The sequence below is a fragment of the Saccopteryx bilineata genome, chromosome 9, assembly GCF_036850765.1.
Source record: "Saccopteryx bilineata isolate mSacBil1 chromosome 9, mSacBil1_pri_phased_curated, whole genome shotgun sequence".
Lineage (NCBI taxonomy): Eukaryota > Metazoa > Chordata > Mammalia > Chiroptera > Emballonuridae > Saccopteryx > Saccopteryx bilineata.
Genome location: NC_089498.1, coordinates 69084836 through 69104119, shown reverse-complemented (window position 1 = coordinate 69104119; position 19284 = coordinate 69084836). Strand labels below are relative to the sequence as shown.

The window sequence follows — 19284 nt, the reverse complement described above, 5'->3', positions numbered from 1 at the left end:
ATTATTCAGAGGCTGCGCGGAAGTTCCACTATCCAGCCACAAGCAAAGCTTTTATGAAACGTGTCAAAGGATCTTTTTTAAAGGAAAACTTTGAGCCTTATCTGAATTTTTTTAAGCTCTGGGATACTCAGTTTATTGAAAAAGACTGACTTTGGAACCTAGGTTTGGTTGTCAGGACTGGTAGTGAGTTAAATGTAACCTTGTTTATACTTTTTGGTGAGCCAGTTGAGCTCTACAATAATGTATAATTGGAAAATTCGTATTTCAAGGAAAATTAATGTAAGCTTTTCCTCCCCAAGTCTTGTCATGCTTCCTCCCTATGTCAACACATATCTGCATATCATATATCACTCAAATGAGAGGTGGAGATGAAGAAAGAAGACATAGATATAGAGAAGGAGAGTAAAATAAGCAGAATAATGTTCTTCTCCCTGTGGCTATTTATGGCCCTGAAACTGTTTCTTGCTTAATTTTCTACCAAAGTCACCTATGATTTGTCCTAATGGAATAGGGAATTTTAATATATTTTTTCAAATAATTTAAAGAAATGATAAACTATTTATATGGTCTTACTTAGAATTAAATTATTATAAATTTACTATTAATCTTTATTCCATTTTTAGCCCATTTCTGTCCTTTTTATTTTAGTAAATATTTTCAAGACAAGATTTCTTGAGCAAATGAATCTATTGCAAATTTAATATACAATGGGAAATTCATTAGTGTAATAAAATGCAGTTTGTCTCCTAATGACCACAGGCTTAAAATGTATAATTATGCAGATGATTTGATCCATAAATGTTCACATATTTTTGAAGGTAGATGGGGTACAAATCTAAAGAAGAATGGCAAAGATGCCAAAGCCTATGCTTTAGCTAGCTCTATGGTCCTGAAATTTCCAACCAGCAGATGGAGATCTAATAATATTTCTCAAAACCTTTCTGGAGATTGTCCAATTATTTTCTGTCACCATTCCACCCCATTCCTATAGTGTTCAGGAATGAAAATGTCAGAATTTCACACTAATCCTAACAGTCTCAGAGCCCTGTGAAATGAAAAGAACATTAATGTTCTTTGTAATCCAACTTGTGTTTCTCAGACTTGATTTTGCTGTCTCTTAATAGGAATTAAGGGCAGTCATGAAACTGCTGAACCCTAAAGGCTATGATTTTATAGTCACTAAGAAATTATAGTCTCTACATATATAACATTTCAAAAGTAACTCACAGCATTCATATTAAGTATGTTTTAGGCATTTACTATAATAGAAATAGGTGCTATCTAATGAATTCAGTTTCACAGGTTTATTTACTACGATATAATTAATATAGGCCACACTACTAGAATGATGTGTGTGTGTGTGTGTGTGTGTGTGTGTGTGACAGAGATAGAGACAGAGAGACAGAGAGAGGGACAGATAGGGACAGACAGACAGGAAGGGAGAGAGATGAAAAGCATCAGTTCTTCGTTGTGGCACCTTAGTTGTTCAGTGATTGCTTTCTCATATGTGCTTTGACGGAGGCAGGGGGCTACAGCAGACTGAGTGACCCCTTGTTCACGCCAGTGACCTTGGGTTCAAGCTAGTGAGCTGTGCTCACCAGATGAGCTTGTGCTCAAGCCAGTGACCTCGGGTTTTTGAACCTGGGTTCTCCATGTCCCAGTCTGATGGTCTATCCACTGCATCACTGCCTGGTCTGGCTAGAATGATATTTTATATGTATTTTATTTGTGAAAAATAAATGTTTGAGTATAGTTTACATTTCATATATTGAGGATAGTCATGGATGACTCTGCCATACTACACATTCTTCATTATCCACAAGAATATTTTAGAACATCAAGACACAATTCCCTTGGTATTCATTAAATAGTATTATTCATGATGAGCTCTCTTCATGTTAATATCGATATATTCTGAAGTTCTAAAATTAAAATATATTCGTTTTCTTAAGTGGGAAGATTAGAAAATTATACTTTGAACTTGTTAATGAATTCACTTTTACTGTTTTGGCTCAACATATTGCAAGGTACATACTTGAGGATTAGTAACAAATTGCCTAAGTACCAAACAAAACAATGGAATCCTTAGGGAATCATTGTATTCTTATAAAGAAAGGTGTTATATAAGAAAAAAGAAGATATTTAAAGAAGTGAAGAGTTAAGGATACTAAACATCTACCAGAGAAATTGTGCTTTTTGTTATATCAGATGAACTGACCACTTAACTGATAATTTTTCACTTTCTTAAAGAATCATTTAGAAGAAAATACAGAAGACTCTCTATGTATAACCTAATTTTCATTCACTTTAATATCAAATGTCATAACCAGTAATTGATGAAAATTTAAACTTTACAGGTGAATGTACCTCTTCCATATTTTTTTACATATTCTTGAGGTTAGAACTGTAATACAGAATTTTGACACATAGAGATTAGCTTTGCATGGGATATATTAAAAACAAAACAAAACAAAAAGCTCTTCTGAAAACCCATCACATTTATTTATTATTATTTATTTAATAAAATTGCATGTTTCCTGTATTTATCACAGAATTGCTAAATTGAATAGCTTTTAATTTGAGGATTAAATTTAGAAGATTGTGGGAGAGGAAAATTTTAAAATATTCTTCTTAAACTCTTATAGATGGAAAGAAACTGCGTAGCTACCTGAGCAAAATACCAGACTTTGAAACTATTGAAGTCCTAGATTTTTAGAAGCTAATACTCATAAACATCTAAAATGCCTCCAAACTCTAATTAGGCGTGGGGAGTCAAACTTTCAGGACAGGTATGAATTATGTGACGGGAAAACTTGAGAATCCAACATATTGTCCACTATGATTTAACCTCATTCTCCTCCACCAAAGAGAAATGAAACAATGAGTAAATAGGAATATAAAGGGAAACAGAGTTGAGCAAATAGTGGGGTAATATTTTTGCCCATATAGAAAAGCCAAAAGTTTTGTTGTTGCGAGGTAAAATTTGACTTTGAAATTTTGGGCAATAAGGACAAAAACTGAGGTTGGTTATTTGTTTGCCAGGCAAGCATATATCTAACAAAACTATTGGAAGAATCGCTGTCAATAAATAAAAATATAATATTCTTTTTCACTCCCTTCTCCTCATTTTGTTCCTTTGAGTACTGCTAGGTTTAAGTTCTAATTCTCATTTTTGCCCAGTTATTCCCAACAACTCCATTAACTTTGATTTTATCTTCTGATTTCTGTGTGTACTTGCAGGTATTCAATTTAGCTTGATTTTTTTTTCCTGCTTAACATAGTGTCTTTTTTTTAAATTTTTTAAAATTAATTTTAATGGTGTGACATTGATCAAGATAAAAAAAATAGTGTCTTTTTTCATTGCTAAGGCTGGCAGCCCTTTGAGAACAAGTACAACATACTGTTTTATATATCTTAAAGATATTTACTTTTCACAAGAAATATGTTTTATAAGTAATAAGCACATCCATTATATTGATAAAATGGCTTTCCTTATAGCCTTAAGTGAATAGACTTTCAAATTGAAAAGTTGGGTTTGTACAGTGAGCACTTAAATGTGCAGTTAGTAGGGGTCACTTTGTCAGTATTTCTATAATCTGTATTTGCATTTTCACTTCACAATTTAGTAGATGTATATTAAATAATCAGTTTGAGCATATTTTTCTTCTTAAGGGAATAACAACAGTACTTATTTCATTGAGTTTCCATTAATACTATTAACTACATTACTGAGGATTAAATGAATTAATATATGTAAAATGCTTAGAATGTAAGCATTCATTAAATGTTCTCATTTTGCTTAAAGTATTTAGTATTAAGTCATTTTGTTTTCTTGAGATAAATAGAAATTCCTTCTCATGGCCATTATAGAGCACAATCCATTCTATGAGGTTCATCTTCAGAAAGAGAAAGTATATGAAAATAAAACCATGCCATCATTATAGAGAATAATATTTATATTCTCAATAGCAAGAAGATATACACTGAATTTACCTGAAAACTATATCAGATTATTAAGTTAAAAAGAAGTAACCCCAAATTACATATCTGTTATGTTACAGAATGTTTATCTGTTAAAAGGTTTTTCTCCCTATCCTTTTTGGTTATATTAAAGAGTCATATTAAGCTCACATATTTTTATCCCAGAACAGGAATCCAAGGCAAGGAAAAAGTCAATAAGGGCTACTACTCCATCCAGCCTTATGTTATTCTTGCAAAAATTATAAAGATAGCTAGGGTTTCATTGTGACATAGCCATGTCTAAAGCCAACATTGATTCAAGAAACTCAAGTTTGAAGTTTATTAAAGAGGAAGCTGGCAAGCAGTCTTGAAGGAAATCCAGTACTCTGAACTTAAGATTTCATTGACTCTAAAGGTGAAAAAGTATTGACATACAAAGATCTTAAGTTTTTCTGCAGATAATACAGAGTTCAAAGATGTTCAGTATATTTTCCTAGATATCTCTGTTACAAGTATAGTAAGACTGGAGCTGGGATGGGCCTCTAGGCTTTTATCTCAGTGCAATAATTTTATTGTTATAAATGAATATAAAATTAGATCCATAGATAATAAATGTTTCAAGTGTCTGGGTCAAGAACTGCTAAAGAGGACTTTAAAAACCACTTTTCTAACTCCCCACTGTGGTGAACGTGCTAGTGTAAAAAACAGGGTTGATTCAATCTCTAACCACACTTTCATCAGATGGTAATGGACACTATATTTTTAGATCTGTAATTGAATGCAAACATATTATTGAAGTAGAACAGTAAGAACAGATGACTGTATTTAAAATATAATTTATTTCTCAACATTAGAATTTGACTAGGTATATGTGAATTTGTGTAATCACTCAAATAGTTGAAGTAACAATTTGGGCTTTATATTTTTGGGCTATTTCAAAATTGATCTTGAAAAGAGCATTTGGCATTGAGTGTGATTCTTATATTCTGACTTTTCAGATTCTCTGTGGATAAGTAGTAGTGATAGTGCTTGAACTGATTTTTATTCTTTTTTTTATAAACTAAGTAAAAGTTTCCTTTTTATTTTTATTTTTTAAGCTGATTTTTATTCTTAATATAAAATCTCTTTTTTGGTATAATTAATTTTACCTCTTTACTATATATACTATATATCACCATCACAAATATTTGTTTGTTTTTAGGTTCTTAATGTTCATATTGACTTTTCCTGATGCTGGTTGATGGTATAAATGTCATTGTAAGTTTTAATCCTTAGTAATAGTTTTAAAAGTTATTGACTCATGAACATAAATAAAAGTGAAGTGATTACTGAGGGAGGGGATGGTGGGGAGGAGAGTAAAGAGAGACAAATATATACCCCACATAGGTGGAATATAAAACTGAGACTCATAGACACAGATAAAAGTAAAGTGGTTACAAGGAGGAAGGAATGGGGTGGGGAGTGGAATAAAGAGGGACAAATATATGGCGTAAGAAAATGGTTTGACTTTGGGTGATGGGTACAGAACACAATCAACAGTTCAAATTCTATAGAGATGCTCACCTGAAACCTATGTACTCTTATTGATCAATATCACTGAACTAAATTTAATTTCTAAATAAAAAAAAATTACTTGCAGATTAATGACAATAAATTACATTTCCTCTACTTATTTCTTGGCATGTGTTATTTTTTTCTCCTCTTCATTGTCTTTCACCACATCTTCAACCCAAAAATATCTCTGTAGTCTGAAAGTAGAATTACTCTAGATATTTGAGATAAATTAGATATTTCTTTATTGGTGGTGCTGCCAAAGTAAACAGATGTAATGATATTAGATTTAGGATGCTAGAGCTTCTTTCTTTGCCAGATTTATTAATTGTTTTAAATTTATAACATAGTTTTATCACAGTTGTAGTAGTGATAGTTTTTAGTAGAAATGTAACTTACAGAGTATTTCACCAGCTCTTGAATTCTACATGCATTACAAAAGACAAGGTTGTTTTAAGTAGATGCTATATTTCAGATACTATTATGGATTAGCATGCTAAATATAACTTCCTAATTATATTACCTTGGGCTTGTGCAAATTCAGGGAGAAACAGAGGAAACTATTAGCCCAATGGTTTAATAAATATCTCCCAGAGACACTAATGGAATAAAGAGACTGTTTAAGAATCATTTGTTAACAGCTGAGAGTAAGGAAGATTTATTTGAAGATTTGAATTTATAAATAAATTAAAAAATTTTTATTTGGCCCACTGTACATAGTGATGAAAAAAATTGCATTGCCTTAACAAGAAAAATTATAAATTATATATAATCTCAATTTATATATAAATTTTATATATTTATATGTAAATTATATGTCATTTAATCTATTAATATTATGTTTTGAGTAATAGGACAAGCAGCGTCTACATTGTTATAAAGGTTTATGTTGTGTGCTCCAAGATCCCAGGTCATTTGTGTAAGTAATAATGCTCTTATAAAAAATAAAATCATTCCTAGGTAGTAATTTTCAACCCAAGCTATATCATTGACAGATAATATTTGTGTCTGTAGATTGCTGGTGGTTTTCTTCACATTGTCATTTCATTAGTTACTTTATTGATTCATTTACATAATTTTTGCTTCAACTGGCAACTTTCCCTCAATTTTTGGCCAGTTGAAAATTATATTGTGGATATCTACTTATATATTTAATTTTATAATATGTTAAAAATTGGAAATAAAAAGACAACATGAATATTTGATAGTACTTATATTTTGAAGAATATTTTTATATGTCCACTCTTTTTAAGAAAAAATGTGTAGTACATAATCAAATGTCAAAATAACCTGGAGATGTTTTCTCTGAATCTATGTACCCTAATTAATCAATGTCACCCCATTAAAATTAATAATAAAGGAAAAAAAAAGAAAGAGGAAACATTCTAAACAAAACAAAAAGAGAGAAATAGAGTCATTAAAGGATTTGCCCAAAAAAAGAAACAATGTATAAAACTTCAAGAAAATAATGGATATTTCTTTCAGTAGGTTGCTGCTGACTTTGATTATTGAAGGGGCTCTCTGCAATGTGAAATAGCTTATTCAACTTTTCTGTTTAGGAATGGGAACATTATTCATATTGTGAAATCTCCACACCCTTTATTAATATTTATGAGTCTAATTATATTGATTATGGTCTTTTCTCACATTTGAAAATGTGCTGTTGGGGAGTAAGAATAAATTCTTAGTCTGATGAACAGGATTTGAATTGCCAACTCTACTGCATAGCCTTGGCAAGTTAGTCTGCTAATGTGATCTTTATTTTCCTCTTTTTTAAAATGGTGGTTAGACCTATTTTCTAAAATGGCTTGAGGATTAGATGAGGAAACCACAGTGCCTGATACCTCCATCCTCTTTCACTACCTCCAGCTTTTCAGCTGTTCTATTATTATCCATAAGACTAAATAATAAGTGAACAACCCAGCTGACTTAAGACTCTTTTCAGATATTCCTGTCAAAAAAGCTAATAGAAAGCAGAATCTATAAACAACACAGTCTGTTAAGAAACACCTTGATCATTTGGTGTATAGTTATCCTATGTTGTGTATTCCTCCAGTCAGGGAGAACATTCAGCATGCATAGATAGACATAGCAAAGCAATTTTAGACTAGAATAAAAAGCCATTGAATGACTTGGTAAAATAAATTCATTTTAACAATATTTTGCAAAATTTAGTGTGTGCATCAGAGATTCTGATTCAGTAAATACAGTCTGGATCCAAGGCACTTGGGGTCATTTTGATCTATTAATAGCAACTTTGAGGATATGATAGTGGCAAAAGTTTAAATCAATAAATAGATAACTTTCAACTTTGTCTACTCATGCTATCTGAATACTATTTTCTCTTTAATCCTGATTAATTTGGTAAGTGTAACTGACTGAAAATATTCACTTCATAGTGTTTATAGACCTGCTCAAAACCAAAAGTCAGTCCTTCATTTTCTGTAGTCTAGGTAAAGACTGCATTATAGAACCTTTAAAGTCACTCAATTCAAGTGTGCTGCAATATACACATAACATGAGATATATGGAAATCAACTTACAAAAGATATATTAGCACATATTGCTTTAGATTAGAAAACAAAAAGAATTTACTTTAAAAATTCTTTATTACAGTCTGATCTAGTGGTGGTGCAGTGCAGTGGGTAGAGCATCAACCCAGGATGCTGAGGTCCCAGGTTCCAAACCCCAAGGTTGCTGCTGGCTTGAGGGCAGGCTCGCTAACTTGAGTGTGAGATCTTCAACATCCCATGGTTGCTGGCTTGAGCCCAAAGATTGCTGGCTTGAGCAAGGGATCACTGGCTTGGCTGGAGTCCCCACCCTCAGTCAAGGCACATTTGAGAAAGCAATAAATGTACAACTAAGTTGCCACAACTATGAGTTGGCGCTTCTCATCTCTCTCTCCCTTCCTGTATCTTTCTCTCTCTCTCTCTCTCTCTCTCTGTCTCTGTGTTTCTCTTTGGCAAAACGAATGAATGAATGAATGAATGAATTAAAAATAAAAATCCTTTATCACAAGGTTCTTTTATATATTATCTGATTTATACAAAAGAAATTTTCACTTAATTTTCAAGAGGATACATCCCATATAAAACAAAATCTGTAAATGTTTGGCAGAAGGGAGGAAGAAACTAGAGTTCTCTAAGTTCTAGATGGCTGAGGTACTCTCTTTAAGATCACTGTCTTTAATAGAAAGGTAAATAGCAATTATGAATTTTTTAAAACATGGATCCTACCCTTAATTTAAAAATGCTAAATATAAGCATCCTCATCTCACAATAAAATCACAATGCATGCCATGAGAGACTTCTAAAAATAACCAATCACTACTTTGGTATTTTTTTTGGTTTTCATTTTCAGATATTTTTTCTTATTACAAAGTAATAAAATGAAGAACAATTGCTTATTGCCCATCTACCCTGATCATTTTGTCAGAGTTTTGAAAGGATTGATTCTGGATCCCTTGCCCTTGGTACTTTTCTTCTTATGAATGGCTGCGATGAGTTGAGAAGGTAGAAATAGTTGGAAGGTCTTACTTACTCCAAGACCAACTAATCTGGATTCTTACTGCAGAACCAACCCATCTGGACCTGAAATGTTTTATGCATTACCAGATTGTTATCTTATTTATTACCTAGAATGATAAACCGTTAAGAGTTATGCCAGTGTTAAGACATAACTACCTTGAAGATTTCTCACAACCATCTTTCTCTGAAACCAGATATCTGCCAGTCCTGTGTCCTTGTCCTTGTGCCGTTTACTCAGCACATCTGATTTTTTTTTATTTCAGCTCACTATTATTAGTCATTAACAATTATTATGATTTCAGTTTCTTTTTTTATATTGATTGATTTTAGAGAGATAGAAAGAGGAGGGAAGGAAGAGAGAAAGAGAGGAATTCATTTGTTGTTCCATTTATTGTATATTAATTGGTTGCTTCCCATATGTGCCCTGACCAGGCAGACAGAACCCACAGTCCTGCCTCCTCCTGACAACACTCTAACCAACTCAGCTAATTGGCCAGGATCTCTACTTATTTTGAATGATTAGTTTGAAAGATGATATCTGTTTTCCATCCAGGAACAGACAAAAACAAATATATATCTTTACTTGTATATACGGTGGTTTTATTTTAGAAAATATCTTTGCAAAAAGATTTTGCTATTTCTTAGCCTTTTGAGGAATCAGACTGATCCAATTTCAAATCAGGATTATGTCATTTGTCTTGAATGTTAAATTTGGACATTTTCTTTCCTTTAAAAATATAATTTATATTAAAATCTCTATGGTTTTATGTTTTTTCTGGAATATTCAGAAGGGAGGCCGGATAGACACTTGATAAAAATGAGCTGGTTAGTAAAATATTATTTGCCTGTTAGCGTGTTTTAGCCTCTAAACATCAGTTTAGATAAATTACCATTCATTTTTAGTAGAAAGAGGATAGAAATAATTGTTCTCTATCAAAATAGGTATAAAAATTCATGGTTCAAGAAGTACTCTTGATGAAACAACAATAACAAAAAAGGAAAATAGTTCATGAAGGTCTTCCAAATGAGCTCTGAATTGAATATGTGTTTAGTTGTACATGTGTATGGCCTTGCACTGTAAGTCTCTTTTATAACTACCCATGCAATTTCCATTTAAATGGTCTTTGGTTTCTTGTGCTTCTCGATTTTATGTCTGTACCTTGGGGCCATTATACATCCACTTTCTGTAAGTAACTGTTCTACACATTTATAGATGATATGATGTGTTACGAAATCTATGACTTGCTGTATTTTTTGAACAAAGAGTTTTAATATGAGAGTCCAGAGCAGCACACAGAAAAAGTTCATTTAATCCGTATATTAAACAGATAGATGAACTGAATTAAATTAGGGACTATCAAACAACATATTAAACATTTTTTGTTTCATTCTGTTTACTATCCCTGAAAATTGTCTGGCTCTGATCAGAAAGAGCAGGCTTTTAAAGTGTAGTGGAGAGAGAGTAACAGGCTTTGAAGTTTGAGAATGATTCAACTCCATCAATTATTAGCTGTGTGTTCTTGGATGGGTCTCAACTTCTGTGTCTTCACAGGGTGTTTATGAAGACAAAATGAGATAATTTATGTGAAGTGTTGTTATAAACCTCAAAACACTGCATCACTTTATTGTTTGCTACAGCTATTGCTGTTATTGTAACCATGTTGGGTCAAATTCTGCATTTTCAATTCCAAACACATAAACATTTCACTTGTTTAGATAGGTAAGCATAGACAGGAATGGAGACATGGGGACAGGGAGGTTAGGAAGGTGATCAAATGCTGAAAAAGATACGTTAGAAGTAGACATAAATATATAAATTGCAAATATATGACAATGATTCTAGACACAATCTCCTCCAGCAGGTCTTTACTTCCGCCACCCCCTACCCTTCCCTGGACACGGCAAGATAAGAATGAGGCAGGCAAATAACCCATCAATAGCAACTTCTTCTCCTCTTCCTCCTCCTCCTCCTCCTCCTCCAGCTTTTTCTTATTCTTCATTTTCTTCTTTTTTATTAAATATCTTTTGGGTTTAATTTTAAATAAAAAGAAATATCAAAGTTTTTAGTTTATTTGGCTTTTACTATATTAAGCCCTCAGATGCATAGAGCTAGGGTGCCACGGTGACTGATTCTACTTAAGTCGTTCACTGTAGATGAACTTAAAATGTTGAAAGAAAGTGGTTTGCTTAAAATAATCAAGGGCATATATCTGAAGCTCCCTGGAACATAAAAATTTAAGGGTCATTTATCAATTTGAAAATGTCTGGAAATAGGTATAAACTGCTTATTTATGCAATTTAAATGATGCTTGAATATTTGCAAAGCCAACTTCTGATGAGGAAAATTGCAAATGACATTTTGATTTACATAGTAAATAAAATTTTGCATTTGATTTTAGACACACAAATAATAAATTTAAAATTAACTCCATAAATTTCCTAACTGTGAAGAGCAAATTCTCAATTTAGGGGATTAAGAGTATTCTATAAGGGAATTACAACTTGGAAAAATAAAGCTTAAAATTCAACTTAAGACAACAAAAACTTTAAATAGCAAATAATTTATGCAAAATATGTTACAAAATCTGGGATGTTAAATAATTGATATAAGTACTGTGACATTTAGTTTCATTTAAATTAGTAAGAGACTTCGCTTCTTTCAACATTTTGTTATTTTAACAAAAAACATTTTTTTTAAGTTCTACATTTCTTAAAGTTAATTCTTCCTGAAGCTGCTCTTAAATTTGCCATGACAAAACTAGAATTTTGGAGATATAATTTTTTGGAAGAAACACAATTTAAATGTTCAAAGTGGTTTCCACAAATTGTTTTCTTCATTACTTTTGATTGTTTGACCCCTGTTAGATTGACATATTTTCAACCTATTTTTGATGTCATGATTATAAAATGACAACACAAAAAAAACATTTCATTTAGTTCAACAGCAATCAAAACTTGTTTTATATTAAAAAATGACACACAAAAGAATGTGTGACTACCATAGATAAAATAGCAATATTTTCAAGCAATAACCTGTATCAAGCAAACACCAGAAACAAGTTCATTATTTCAGCCTCTAAAAAGTCAGGTATTCATAATTTGATTTGAATTTACTGTGTAATACATTTGTGTAATCAATATATGATCTGGGCTGGCTTCAGATTACTCTGGGTTATTTTTCAGATAATTGAATGTGAATCTCATTCTGGATGGCAATATAATGAATTTAGAACATATTGAGATGTTTACAGTGTACGAGAGTGGCAAAGTTCTTCACCATGGCTCATATCTATATTGAATGAGCTGTGGCTACTTAAACTCCTCCCCAGGAGAGAACTGACATGTCACACAAAGATAAAATCACATATTCCCTTTGAGATGTTTCCAAACTATAGCCTCACATTTGTAAATGAGAAGTCTTAAAAAACCAGGCACATTTTTCACTGACTGATGATTATTTTTAGGTAAACTACTTTGGGTTAATTTGGAGAAAAACTGCTACTGTACAGTTATGCTCTCTTCTCCCACCTTAGCCTGAAAATAATGACATGAAACAAGTTTTTTTGTTTGTTTGTTTTTGTTTTTGTTTTTTGTCACTGACAGCTGCACCTTTTAAGTATATCAAAGTCTGTTGCTGTGGTTACGGCCTTTGTTTCCAGTGATGTTTTGTCCATGCCCCCCCCTCAACAATGGGTTACTCAAAAGAATGAAATAATGAGTCATTCATTCAGAAATCTGTTGTTAAAATATCCCTCTTTATCATTACATTTCACTGCTTAGAAACTAGGCTGTAATTCAAGGCAACAGTTAAGTCTGTGAAGAAGTGTTAAAAAAAAACTTTGATTTTTTTTTCATTTGTAAGAAAAACCTTGCTATGTAGTTGAAGAACTTCTTAACAAGTCTTAACAATTAAACCCTTTTTGGTTAATGTATTATTTCTGGAACACGTAGATAAAATTCTATGCGGTAAGCATGATAAAAATCGTGCATGTTTGTCACAGCACAGAATTTTAGAGTCAAGGTTTCTGGGCACAAAAGCAGTAACAAAACAGTCCCTACAAAACAGAGTAACTCTGAATAACACAAGAATAATTTTTGTTAATTTAAAATTTTAGAAACTGAAATGTGTAAAGTTTGTAAAGTAAAATGTAATTAAATAATGGTACTGTACATACCAGTTGTTCGTAGAATTGAAATTTTACAATATGAAAAATACATTAGCTCTGTACAGTTTTTACAGATAGGTAGGATGAGTTTTGGGGGAAAATCCTTTTTTTCTTCTTCAGGGAAATACTCTGCTTAAGTCAAAAAAATACTGCACAACTTAGATAATTACAAAGTGTAGACTTGAAACAGTTCATGTCTTCTTTATTTCATGAATCAATCTTGAATTTTTGTTTATTTTAACAGGGGATTTTTTTGTTTTGTGTTTAGAGTCCACAATGAACAAATCTTCCTCATTTTGTCCTTGAGGTTACAAAGTTTGGTGGCAACCATTGGCTACAGGATAGCTCAGTTAAGCCAGATGCTGTTTATGGTCACTGATTCGGCCCGCTGCTGTGATTGTGCTCAGGTCCAGCTCAGTTTCTAGGTGTGTTTCCATCGGATCTTCCTGTGCATTCGTTTCAAAGGACTTATGAGAGAGAAGTTCATGATGCACCCCACAGTAACTTATTGTGGGCTGGTCGTATGCCAGAAAGGTTGATACATTCATTGATAAAGGTATCTGGGGGGAAAAAAATGACATGACAAAAGTCAGTTATAAAAAGATAGACAATTTTGGAGGCAAGATTTGGAAACTGTGATAGTGCTCACCTAACTTCTATGTTTATATCTGAAGCTCAAATATCCCCATGCTATCCCATAAGTGTCACTCATTCTCATACTGGTAAACACAATGTGACAGTTTTAAAGTCTAGGTTGCAGCTGCACAATTCTTAATTAGAACTTTCAGATAAATAGTAGCTTAAGTGGTCCTGAAAATTCTAAAATCTTTATTTGAAGAGTGAGAAAAATGCTTTTCCTCACTGGGGCAAAATTGTGGGTTTAGAAATAAGAAAACTATTAATTGGTTATGTGTGGAATGTCATCCCCACCCCCTTTCTGCCGCCCCAGTTTCTGATTCAATTGGTCAGAGTAGGACCTGAAATTTGAATTTCTTCAAGTTTCCGTAAGATGCTCATGCTGTTAATCCACAACCACACTTTGAACACCACTGGGAAGAGAATTGTCTAGGCAATTCTTTACTTTTCTTATTCAATAACTTATTAACATTTATTTCACCATGAGAATTCTCTGAAACATTATGTTTGTAGTTTGGTCCATATATGTAATATTTAGGGTTTAGCAAACTCCCAAGAAGAATCCATGACTCTTATGAAGGTCTAAAAATATGAAAGGATTATGCTACTTTGAAGGAACCAGTAGTGTATATAAGGAAAGGATTTCCTTGCTAATTGCAGCTTTAAAAATGCAAGATCTATCTAAAGAGATGAGGAAAAAAGCAAGAGTGACCATAGGGGCAGAAGAAATCATGTATCTTACAAAGGGCGGTCTGAAATGTCAGGTATGATAGTCTAAGGATTATGCCCACATTTTTTAATAATATAGAAATGTATCCTAAAAAGTAGACAGATTTGAGGAACCCTGCTCTGATCTCTGTTTAATATCCTGATAACTAATTCATGTTGTTGAGTTGCCTTGGATAAAAACCTCTGCCATACTTATTTTGTGAGTGGATAAAATATACTTATGTTTAAGCACTTCAGACTAAGTTCCTTTCTGATTTCAGCTAAGATTAGAGCCCAAGGCTAAGAAAAATATAATGTGTTGGTTTTATTCTTTTATTGGTCCTTTATTCTTCTTTACTCAGTCCATTCGTAAGAACTCACTTTGGCCTGACCTGTGGTGGCGCAGTGGATAAAGTGTCGACCTGGAAATGCTGAGGTCGCTGGTTCGAAACCCTGGGCTTGCCTGGTCAAGGCACATATGGGAGTTGACGCTTCCAGCTCCTCCCCCCTTCTCTCTCTCTGTCTCTCTCTCCTCTCTCTCTCTCTCTCCCTCTCTCTCCTCTCTAAAAATAAATAAAAAAAAATTTAAAAAAAGCTCACTTTGCCTCTTCTTATTCCATTTCTACTCTTCTACCCATATTTCCTTTCTTTCTTTCTTTCTTTCTTTCTTTCTTTCTTTCTTTCTTTCTTTCTTTCTTTCTTTCTTTCTTTTTTGAGAGGGGGGGGACAGACAGGAAGGGAGAGAGATGAGAAGCATCAATTCATAGTTGTGGTGGCTTAATTGTTTATTGATTGTTTTCTCATATGTGCCTTGACCAGGAGGCTCCAGCTGAGCCAGTGACCCCTTGTTCAAGCCAGGGACCTTGGGCTCAAGCCAGTGACCTTTGGGCCTCAACCCAGTGACCTTTGGGCTCAAGCCAGTTATTCAATATAATGGCGTCATGTCTATGAGCCTGCTGCGCTCAAGCTGGCGACCTTGGGGTTTTGAACTTGGGTCCTCAGCATCCCAGGCCACTGCTCTATCTACTGTGCCACTACCTTGTCAGATCCATATTTTTTTCTTCAATAAAAATTGATCTAGCAAATATTTCTTTGTTCATTCTTAAATAATAGTATTCACTTCTTTTGAGAGTATTATTTGTTTATAATATGTCATTTCAATGTATCAAATGTTCAGGGCTTAATCTTTGGAGACAGAAATATAATCCTGTTCTCTGAATTAAATTCCTAAATAACATTCTTTCTACATGGCTTTTTTATTTGAAACATGTAGTTATCTGATATATAAATAAAAGATGACATACACTTTAAAAAAGTAATTAAGGTCATTTAAAGATCATAAAGAAAATAATAGGATACTTCCAAAGGTGTTCATTTAAAATAAGTAAGAATTCTTGTTGAAACAGCTGAACACAGATGAAACAGCTCTGATAACTAAACTATAATATTATGCAACAGTAATTGTGTAGCACAAATAGATTTGCGTTACAGAATGAAATAGAACTTTTATTGGAAAATGAGTTTTACATTAACATCTTAGAAATCAATGCTTTGTAATGGTCATATTTGTAGGATTTTATATATTTGTTCTTATTTATCATGGAAACTTATGGGTCATATATGCTACATCATTCCTGGCTTACTTGGAATTAACTGCTTAAGTTGTAATTTCTATGGCGATGATTAGGAAAAATAATAAACCATAATACATTTATTCTATATGTATGTGTGTGGATACACAATTTACTGCTTGATTTACTATCTAGAGGCTGCCGCTAACCAGAGTACAAGTGCTATTTTGAACTATACCAGTTAAGTTGTTAGCTTTCATTATTTATTAAGATATTTCACAAAGTGTATTTTCTTTAGAGAGTTTCTTATTTTTAAATATGTCTTGTTTTAAATCACCTAATCCCATGGTTGTACTTTTTCAATGTCAAGTCATATTATTCTATTTCTGAAACAGGAATAAAACTTATCATCACTGTGAATGTTTAATGTATATTTTCTTTCCTGCAGTTGAAAGTGATTCTTAAATTAAATTACATCTTAATATCAAGAAAATATGATGTATCAGTAAGTAGAAATTAACAGGTAAACATATCTGAATACAACACATGGTAGACTTTTCCCAGGTTGACTTAAGTAATTTTGAAAATCTAAGAGTTAGTGTTGAGACTTAAATGATTTTGTAAAAATAAGAGTTAGCACTGGTTATATTCACATGTATGTTTATAGGAAATTCCATACACATATATATATATATATACAACATACCTTGTAGCCAATTTCTTTTAATTTCAAAATCATTTAAATCAGATATGGAGAATACAACTTTGGAGGATACATTAGTTCTAGCAAGTATTCCATATTTGTTATTTATATAAGATATGCATATAGATATAATATGCCATATATATATTCTGCCTGGATAGTGTGGAGAAGCTGCCCACTGAAAGCTCAGATTGTATCTTGAGGCTCTGACACAATCCATGTAAATCCCTGCTTTTCACCAAGTCAGCCAACAAAGCAGCCCTTCTTTTTCTCCTAACCATCAAGTGACTTTGAACTCTTTTCTTTTCTCTTTCCAGTCTGACTGTCGCGTACTCTGTTCATTCTCGGTCTCTTTCTCCATTTTTGCCTGCTTCACTTTAATATGCTGAATCAGGAGAGGCACACAGCCGAGCTCTCTGCTATGGATCGGATTTTCAACAGGGCTGTCCCAGTTTATGCTTATTGTTCCATTTTGGACAATGAATCACTTAGTTAACCTACCTGAAGATGACCCAAATATGTTATTTCATAAACTTGATAAGAGCTGTAGCCCTAGGTGCTTGACTAGCTAGTCAGTATGGTTTCAGGAAGGACAGTAGGAGATTTAAATCTAATAAGGCACTGCTTCCTCTGACCTTTTGTTATCAGGCTCTGTGTAAAGTGTCCATAGAATCTTCTTGTCATATCTTTCAAGTAGATAACAGTTTCTTTCAGTGTATTTTAACATAATAAACTATTTATAATTACCTGTGGCTCCCTTCAGTCCTTTAAGTCATTGTTTTCCAGATGAGGTAATTATTCTCCAGGCATAACTTGCAGAAATTCAGGGATATGAAAAGTTACTCCCCAGAAAGCAATATCATCTGGAGTCTGAGCTAAGAAATCGTTATATGTGATTCTAATAATGAGAAGTAATAGCTGACCCATTACTTAGGAAATTCCCCTTAGGAAATATTTGACTCTGCTAAACAACTTACTATCTTGACATCAATGGTGTTTGCTTAAGCAATAATTTTCCAGCGTCTCTCTCAGCATCATTGATATGTACGTTTTACACATAAAAAATTTATAAAGTCAGATAAAGAAAAATAACTCATTATTAATGGTCCTTTCCCCATTCATATATAATTTTGAGCTTCTGATTTTAGGGAGAAAGAATGCCTTTTTAAAGTTTCCAATTTGTGCCTGACCTGTGGTGGCTCAGTGGGTAAAAGCATCAACTTGGAACACTGAGGTCGCCGGTTCAAAACCCTGGGCTTCTCTGGTCAAGGCACATATGGGAGTTGATGCTTTCTGCTCCTCCCTCCCTTCTTTCTCTTTCTCTCTCTCTCTCTCTCTCTCTCTCTCTCTCTGTCTCCTCTCTTTAAAATTAATAAATAAAATCTAAAAATAAAAAAAAATTTAAAGTTTCCAATTTGTGATTAAGTAAAAATACTTATTTTAACCTATATTTACTGCATAAATATTTATGTGTATTTGTGCAAATATATATGTGTATATATGCACATAAATATGTATTGATCATATTCTAATTAGTTGATTATAAGCCATTTATTTTTATTGAATTTATTGGAGTGGCATTGGTTCACAAAACTGTACAGGTTTCAAACGTACAACTCAGCAAGACATCATCTGTACAGTGTACTGTGCACCCATTGCCCCAAGCAAAGTCTCCTTCCACCCCCATTTCCCTCCTTACCCCACTTCTACCTACCCTCCTCCCCCCTTTTCCCTCTGGGTATCACCACTCTGTTGTCTGTGTCTGTGTTATATATAATATATATATATAACATATATGTATATATATTTATATATTGCTTAATCCCTTAATCATTTTACTTCCAGCCCCCGCCAACCCCTCTCCTCTGACAGCTATCTGTTCCCTGTGCCTCTGCCTCTGTTTCTAGTCTGTTTATCAGATTATTTTGTTCATTAGATTCCATGTATAAGTGAGATCATATGGTATTTATATTTATCTGGCTGACTTATTTCACTTAGCATAATACTCTCCATGTTAAACCATTCTTTCACAAAGGTAAAATTTCCTCCTTTTTTTTTTTTTTTTTTTTTGTTACAGCTGAGTAGTATTCCATTGTATAAATGTATCACAGAACTTTTTTATCCATACATCTACTGATGGGCACATGGACTATTTCCAGATATTGGCTATTGGGTTACAAGCCATTGAAATATCTCTTCTGTTTGATAGCAAGGATTATTTTAAGTACAATACCCTGAGGAATAGAAAATTACAGTCTACTCTTGGGAGGAAATAATAAAAAGGCTGATTTTCTTCTTTCTAGAATTAGAAAACATTGGAAATGTTTGCTTGTTAAGTGTTCTTTCTGAATAAGGTTTCTAGAAAGTACAAATATTATATTAATACTGATTATTGAGCAGAATGCTCATGCTGCTCTCATATATCACAGGGGAAATCTTCCATTTTTATAAGTCAAATGTCA

The 19284-nt window shown here is 32.9% G+C and overlaps 2 protein-coding genes across 5 annotated transcripts in view; one reads left to right on the top strand and one right to left on the bottom strand.

The window, feature by feature from the left end:
* Nucleotides 1–19284, top strand: part of CTNNA3 (catenin alpha 3) — a 2095157-nt gene that overhangs the window by 697107 nt on the left and 1378766 nt on the right. The window lies entirely within an intron of this gene.
* LRRTM3 (leucine rich repeat transmembrane neuronal 3) overlaps nucleotides 12604–19284 on the bottom strand; it is a 177130-nt gene continuing 170449 nt past the window's right edge. Inside the window, exon 3 of the mRNA XM_066243796.1 lies at nucleotides 12604–13764. Coding sequence (XP_066099893.1) covers nucleotides 13555–13764 — 210 coding nt within the window. The 3' untranslated portion in view covers nucleotides 12604–13554. The remainder of the gene's footprint in view (nucleotides 13765–19284) is intronic.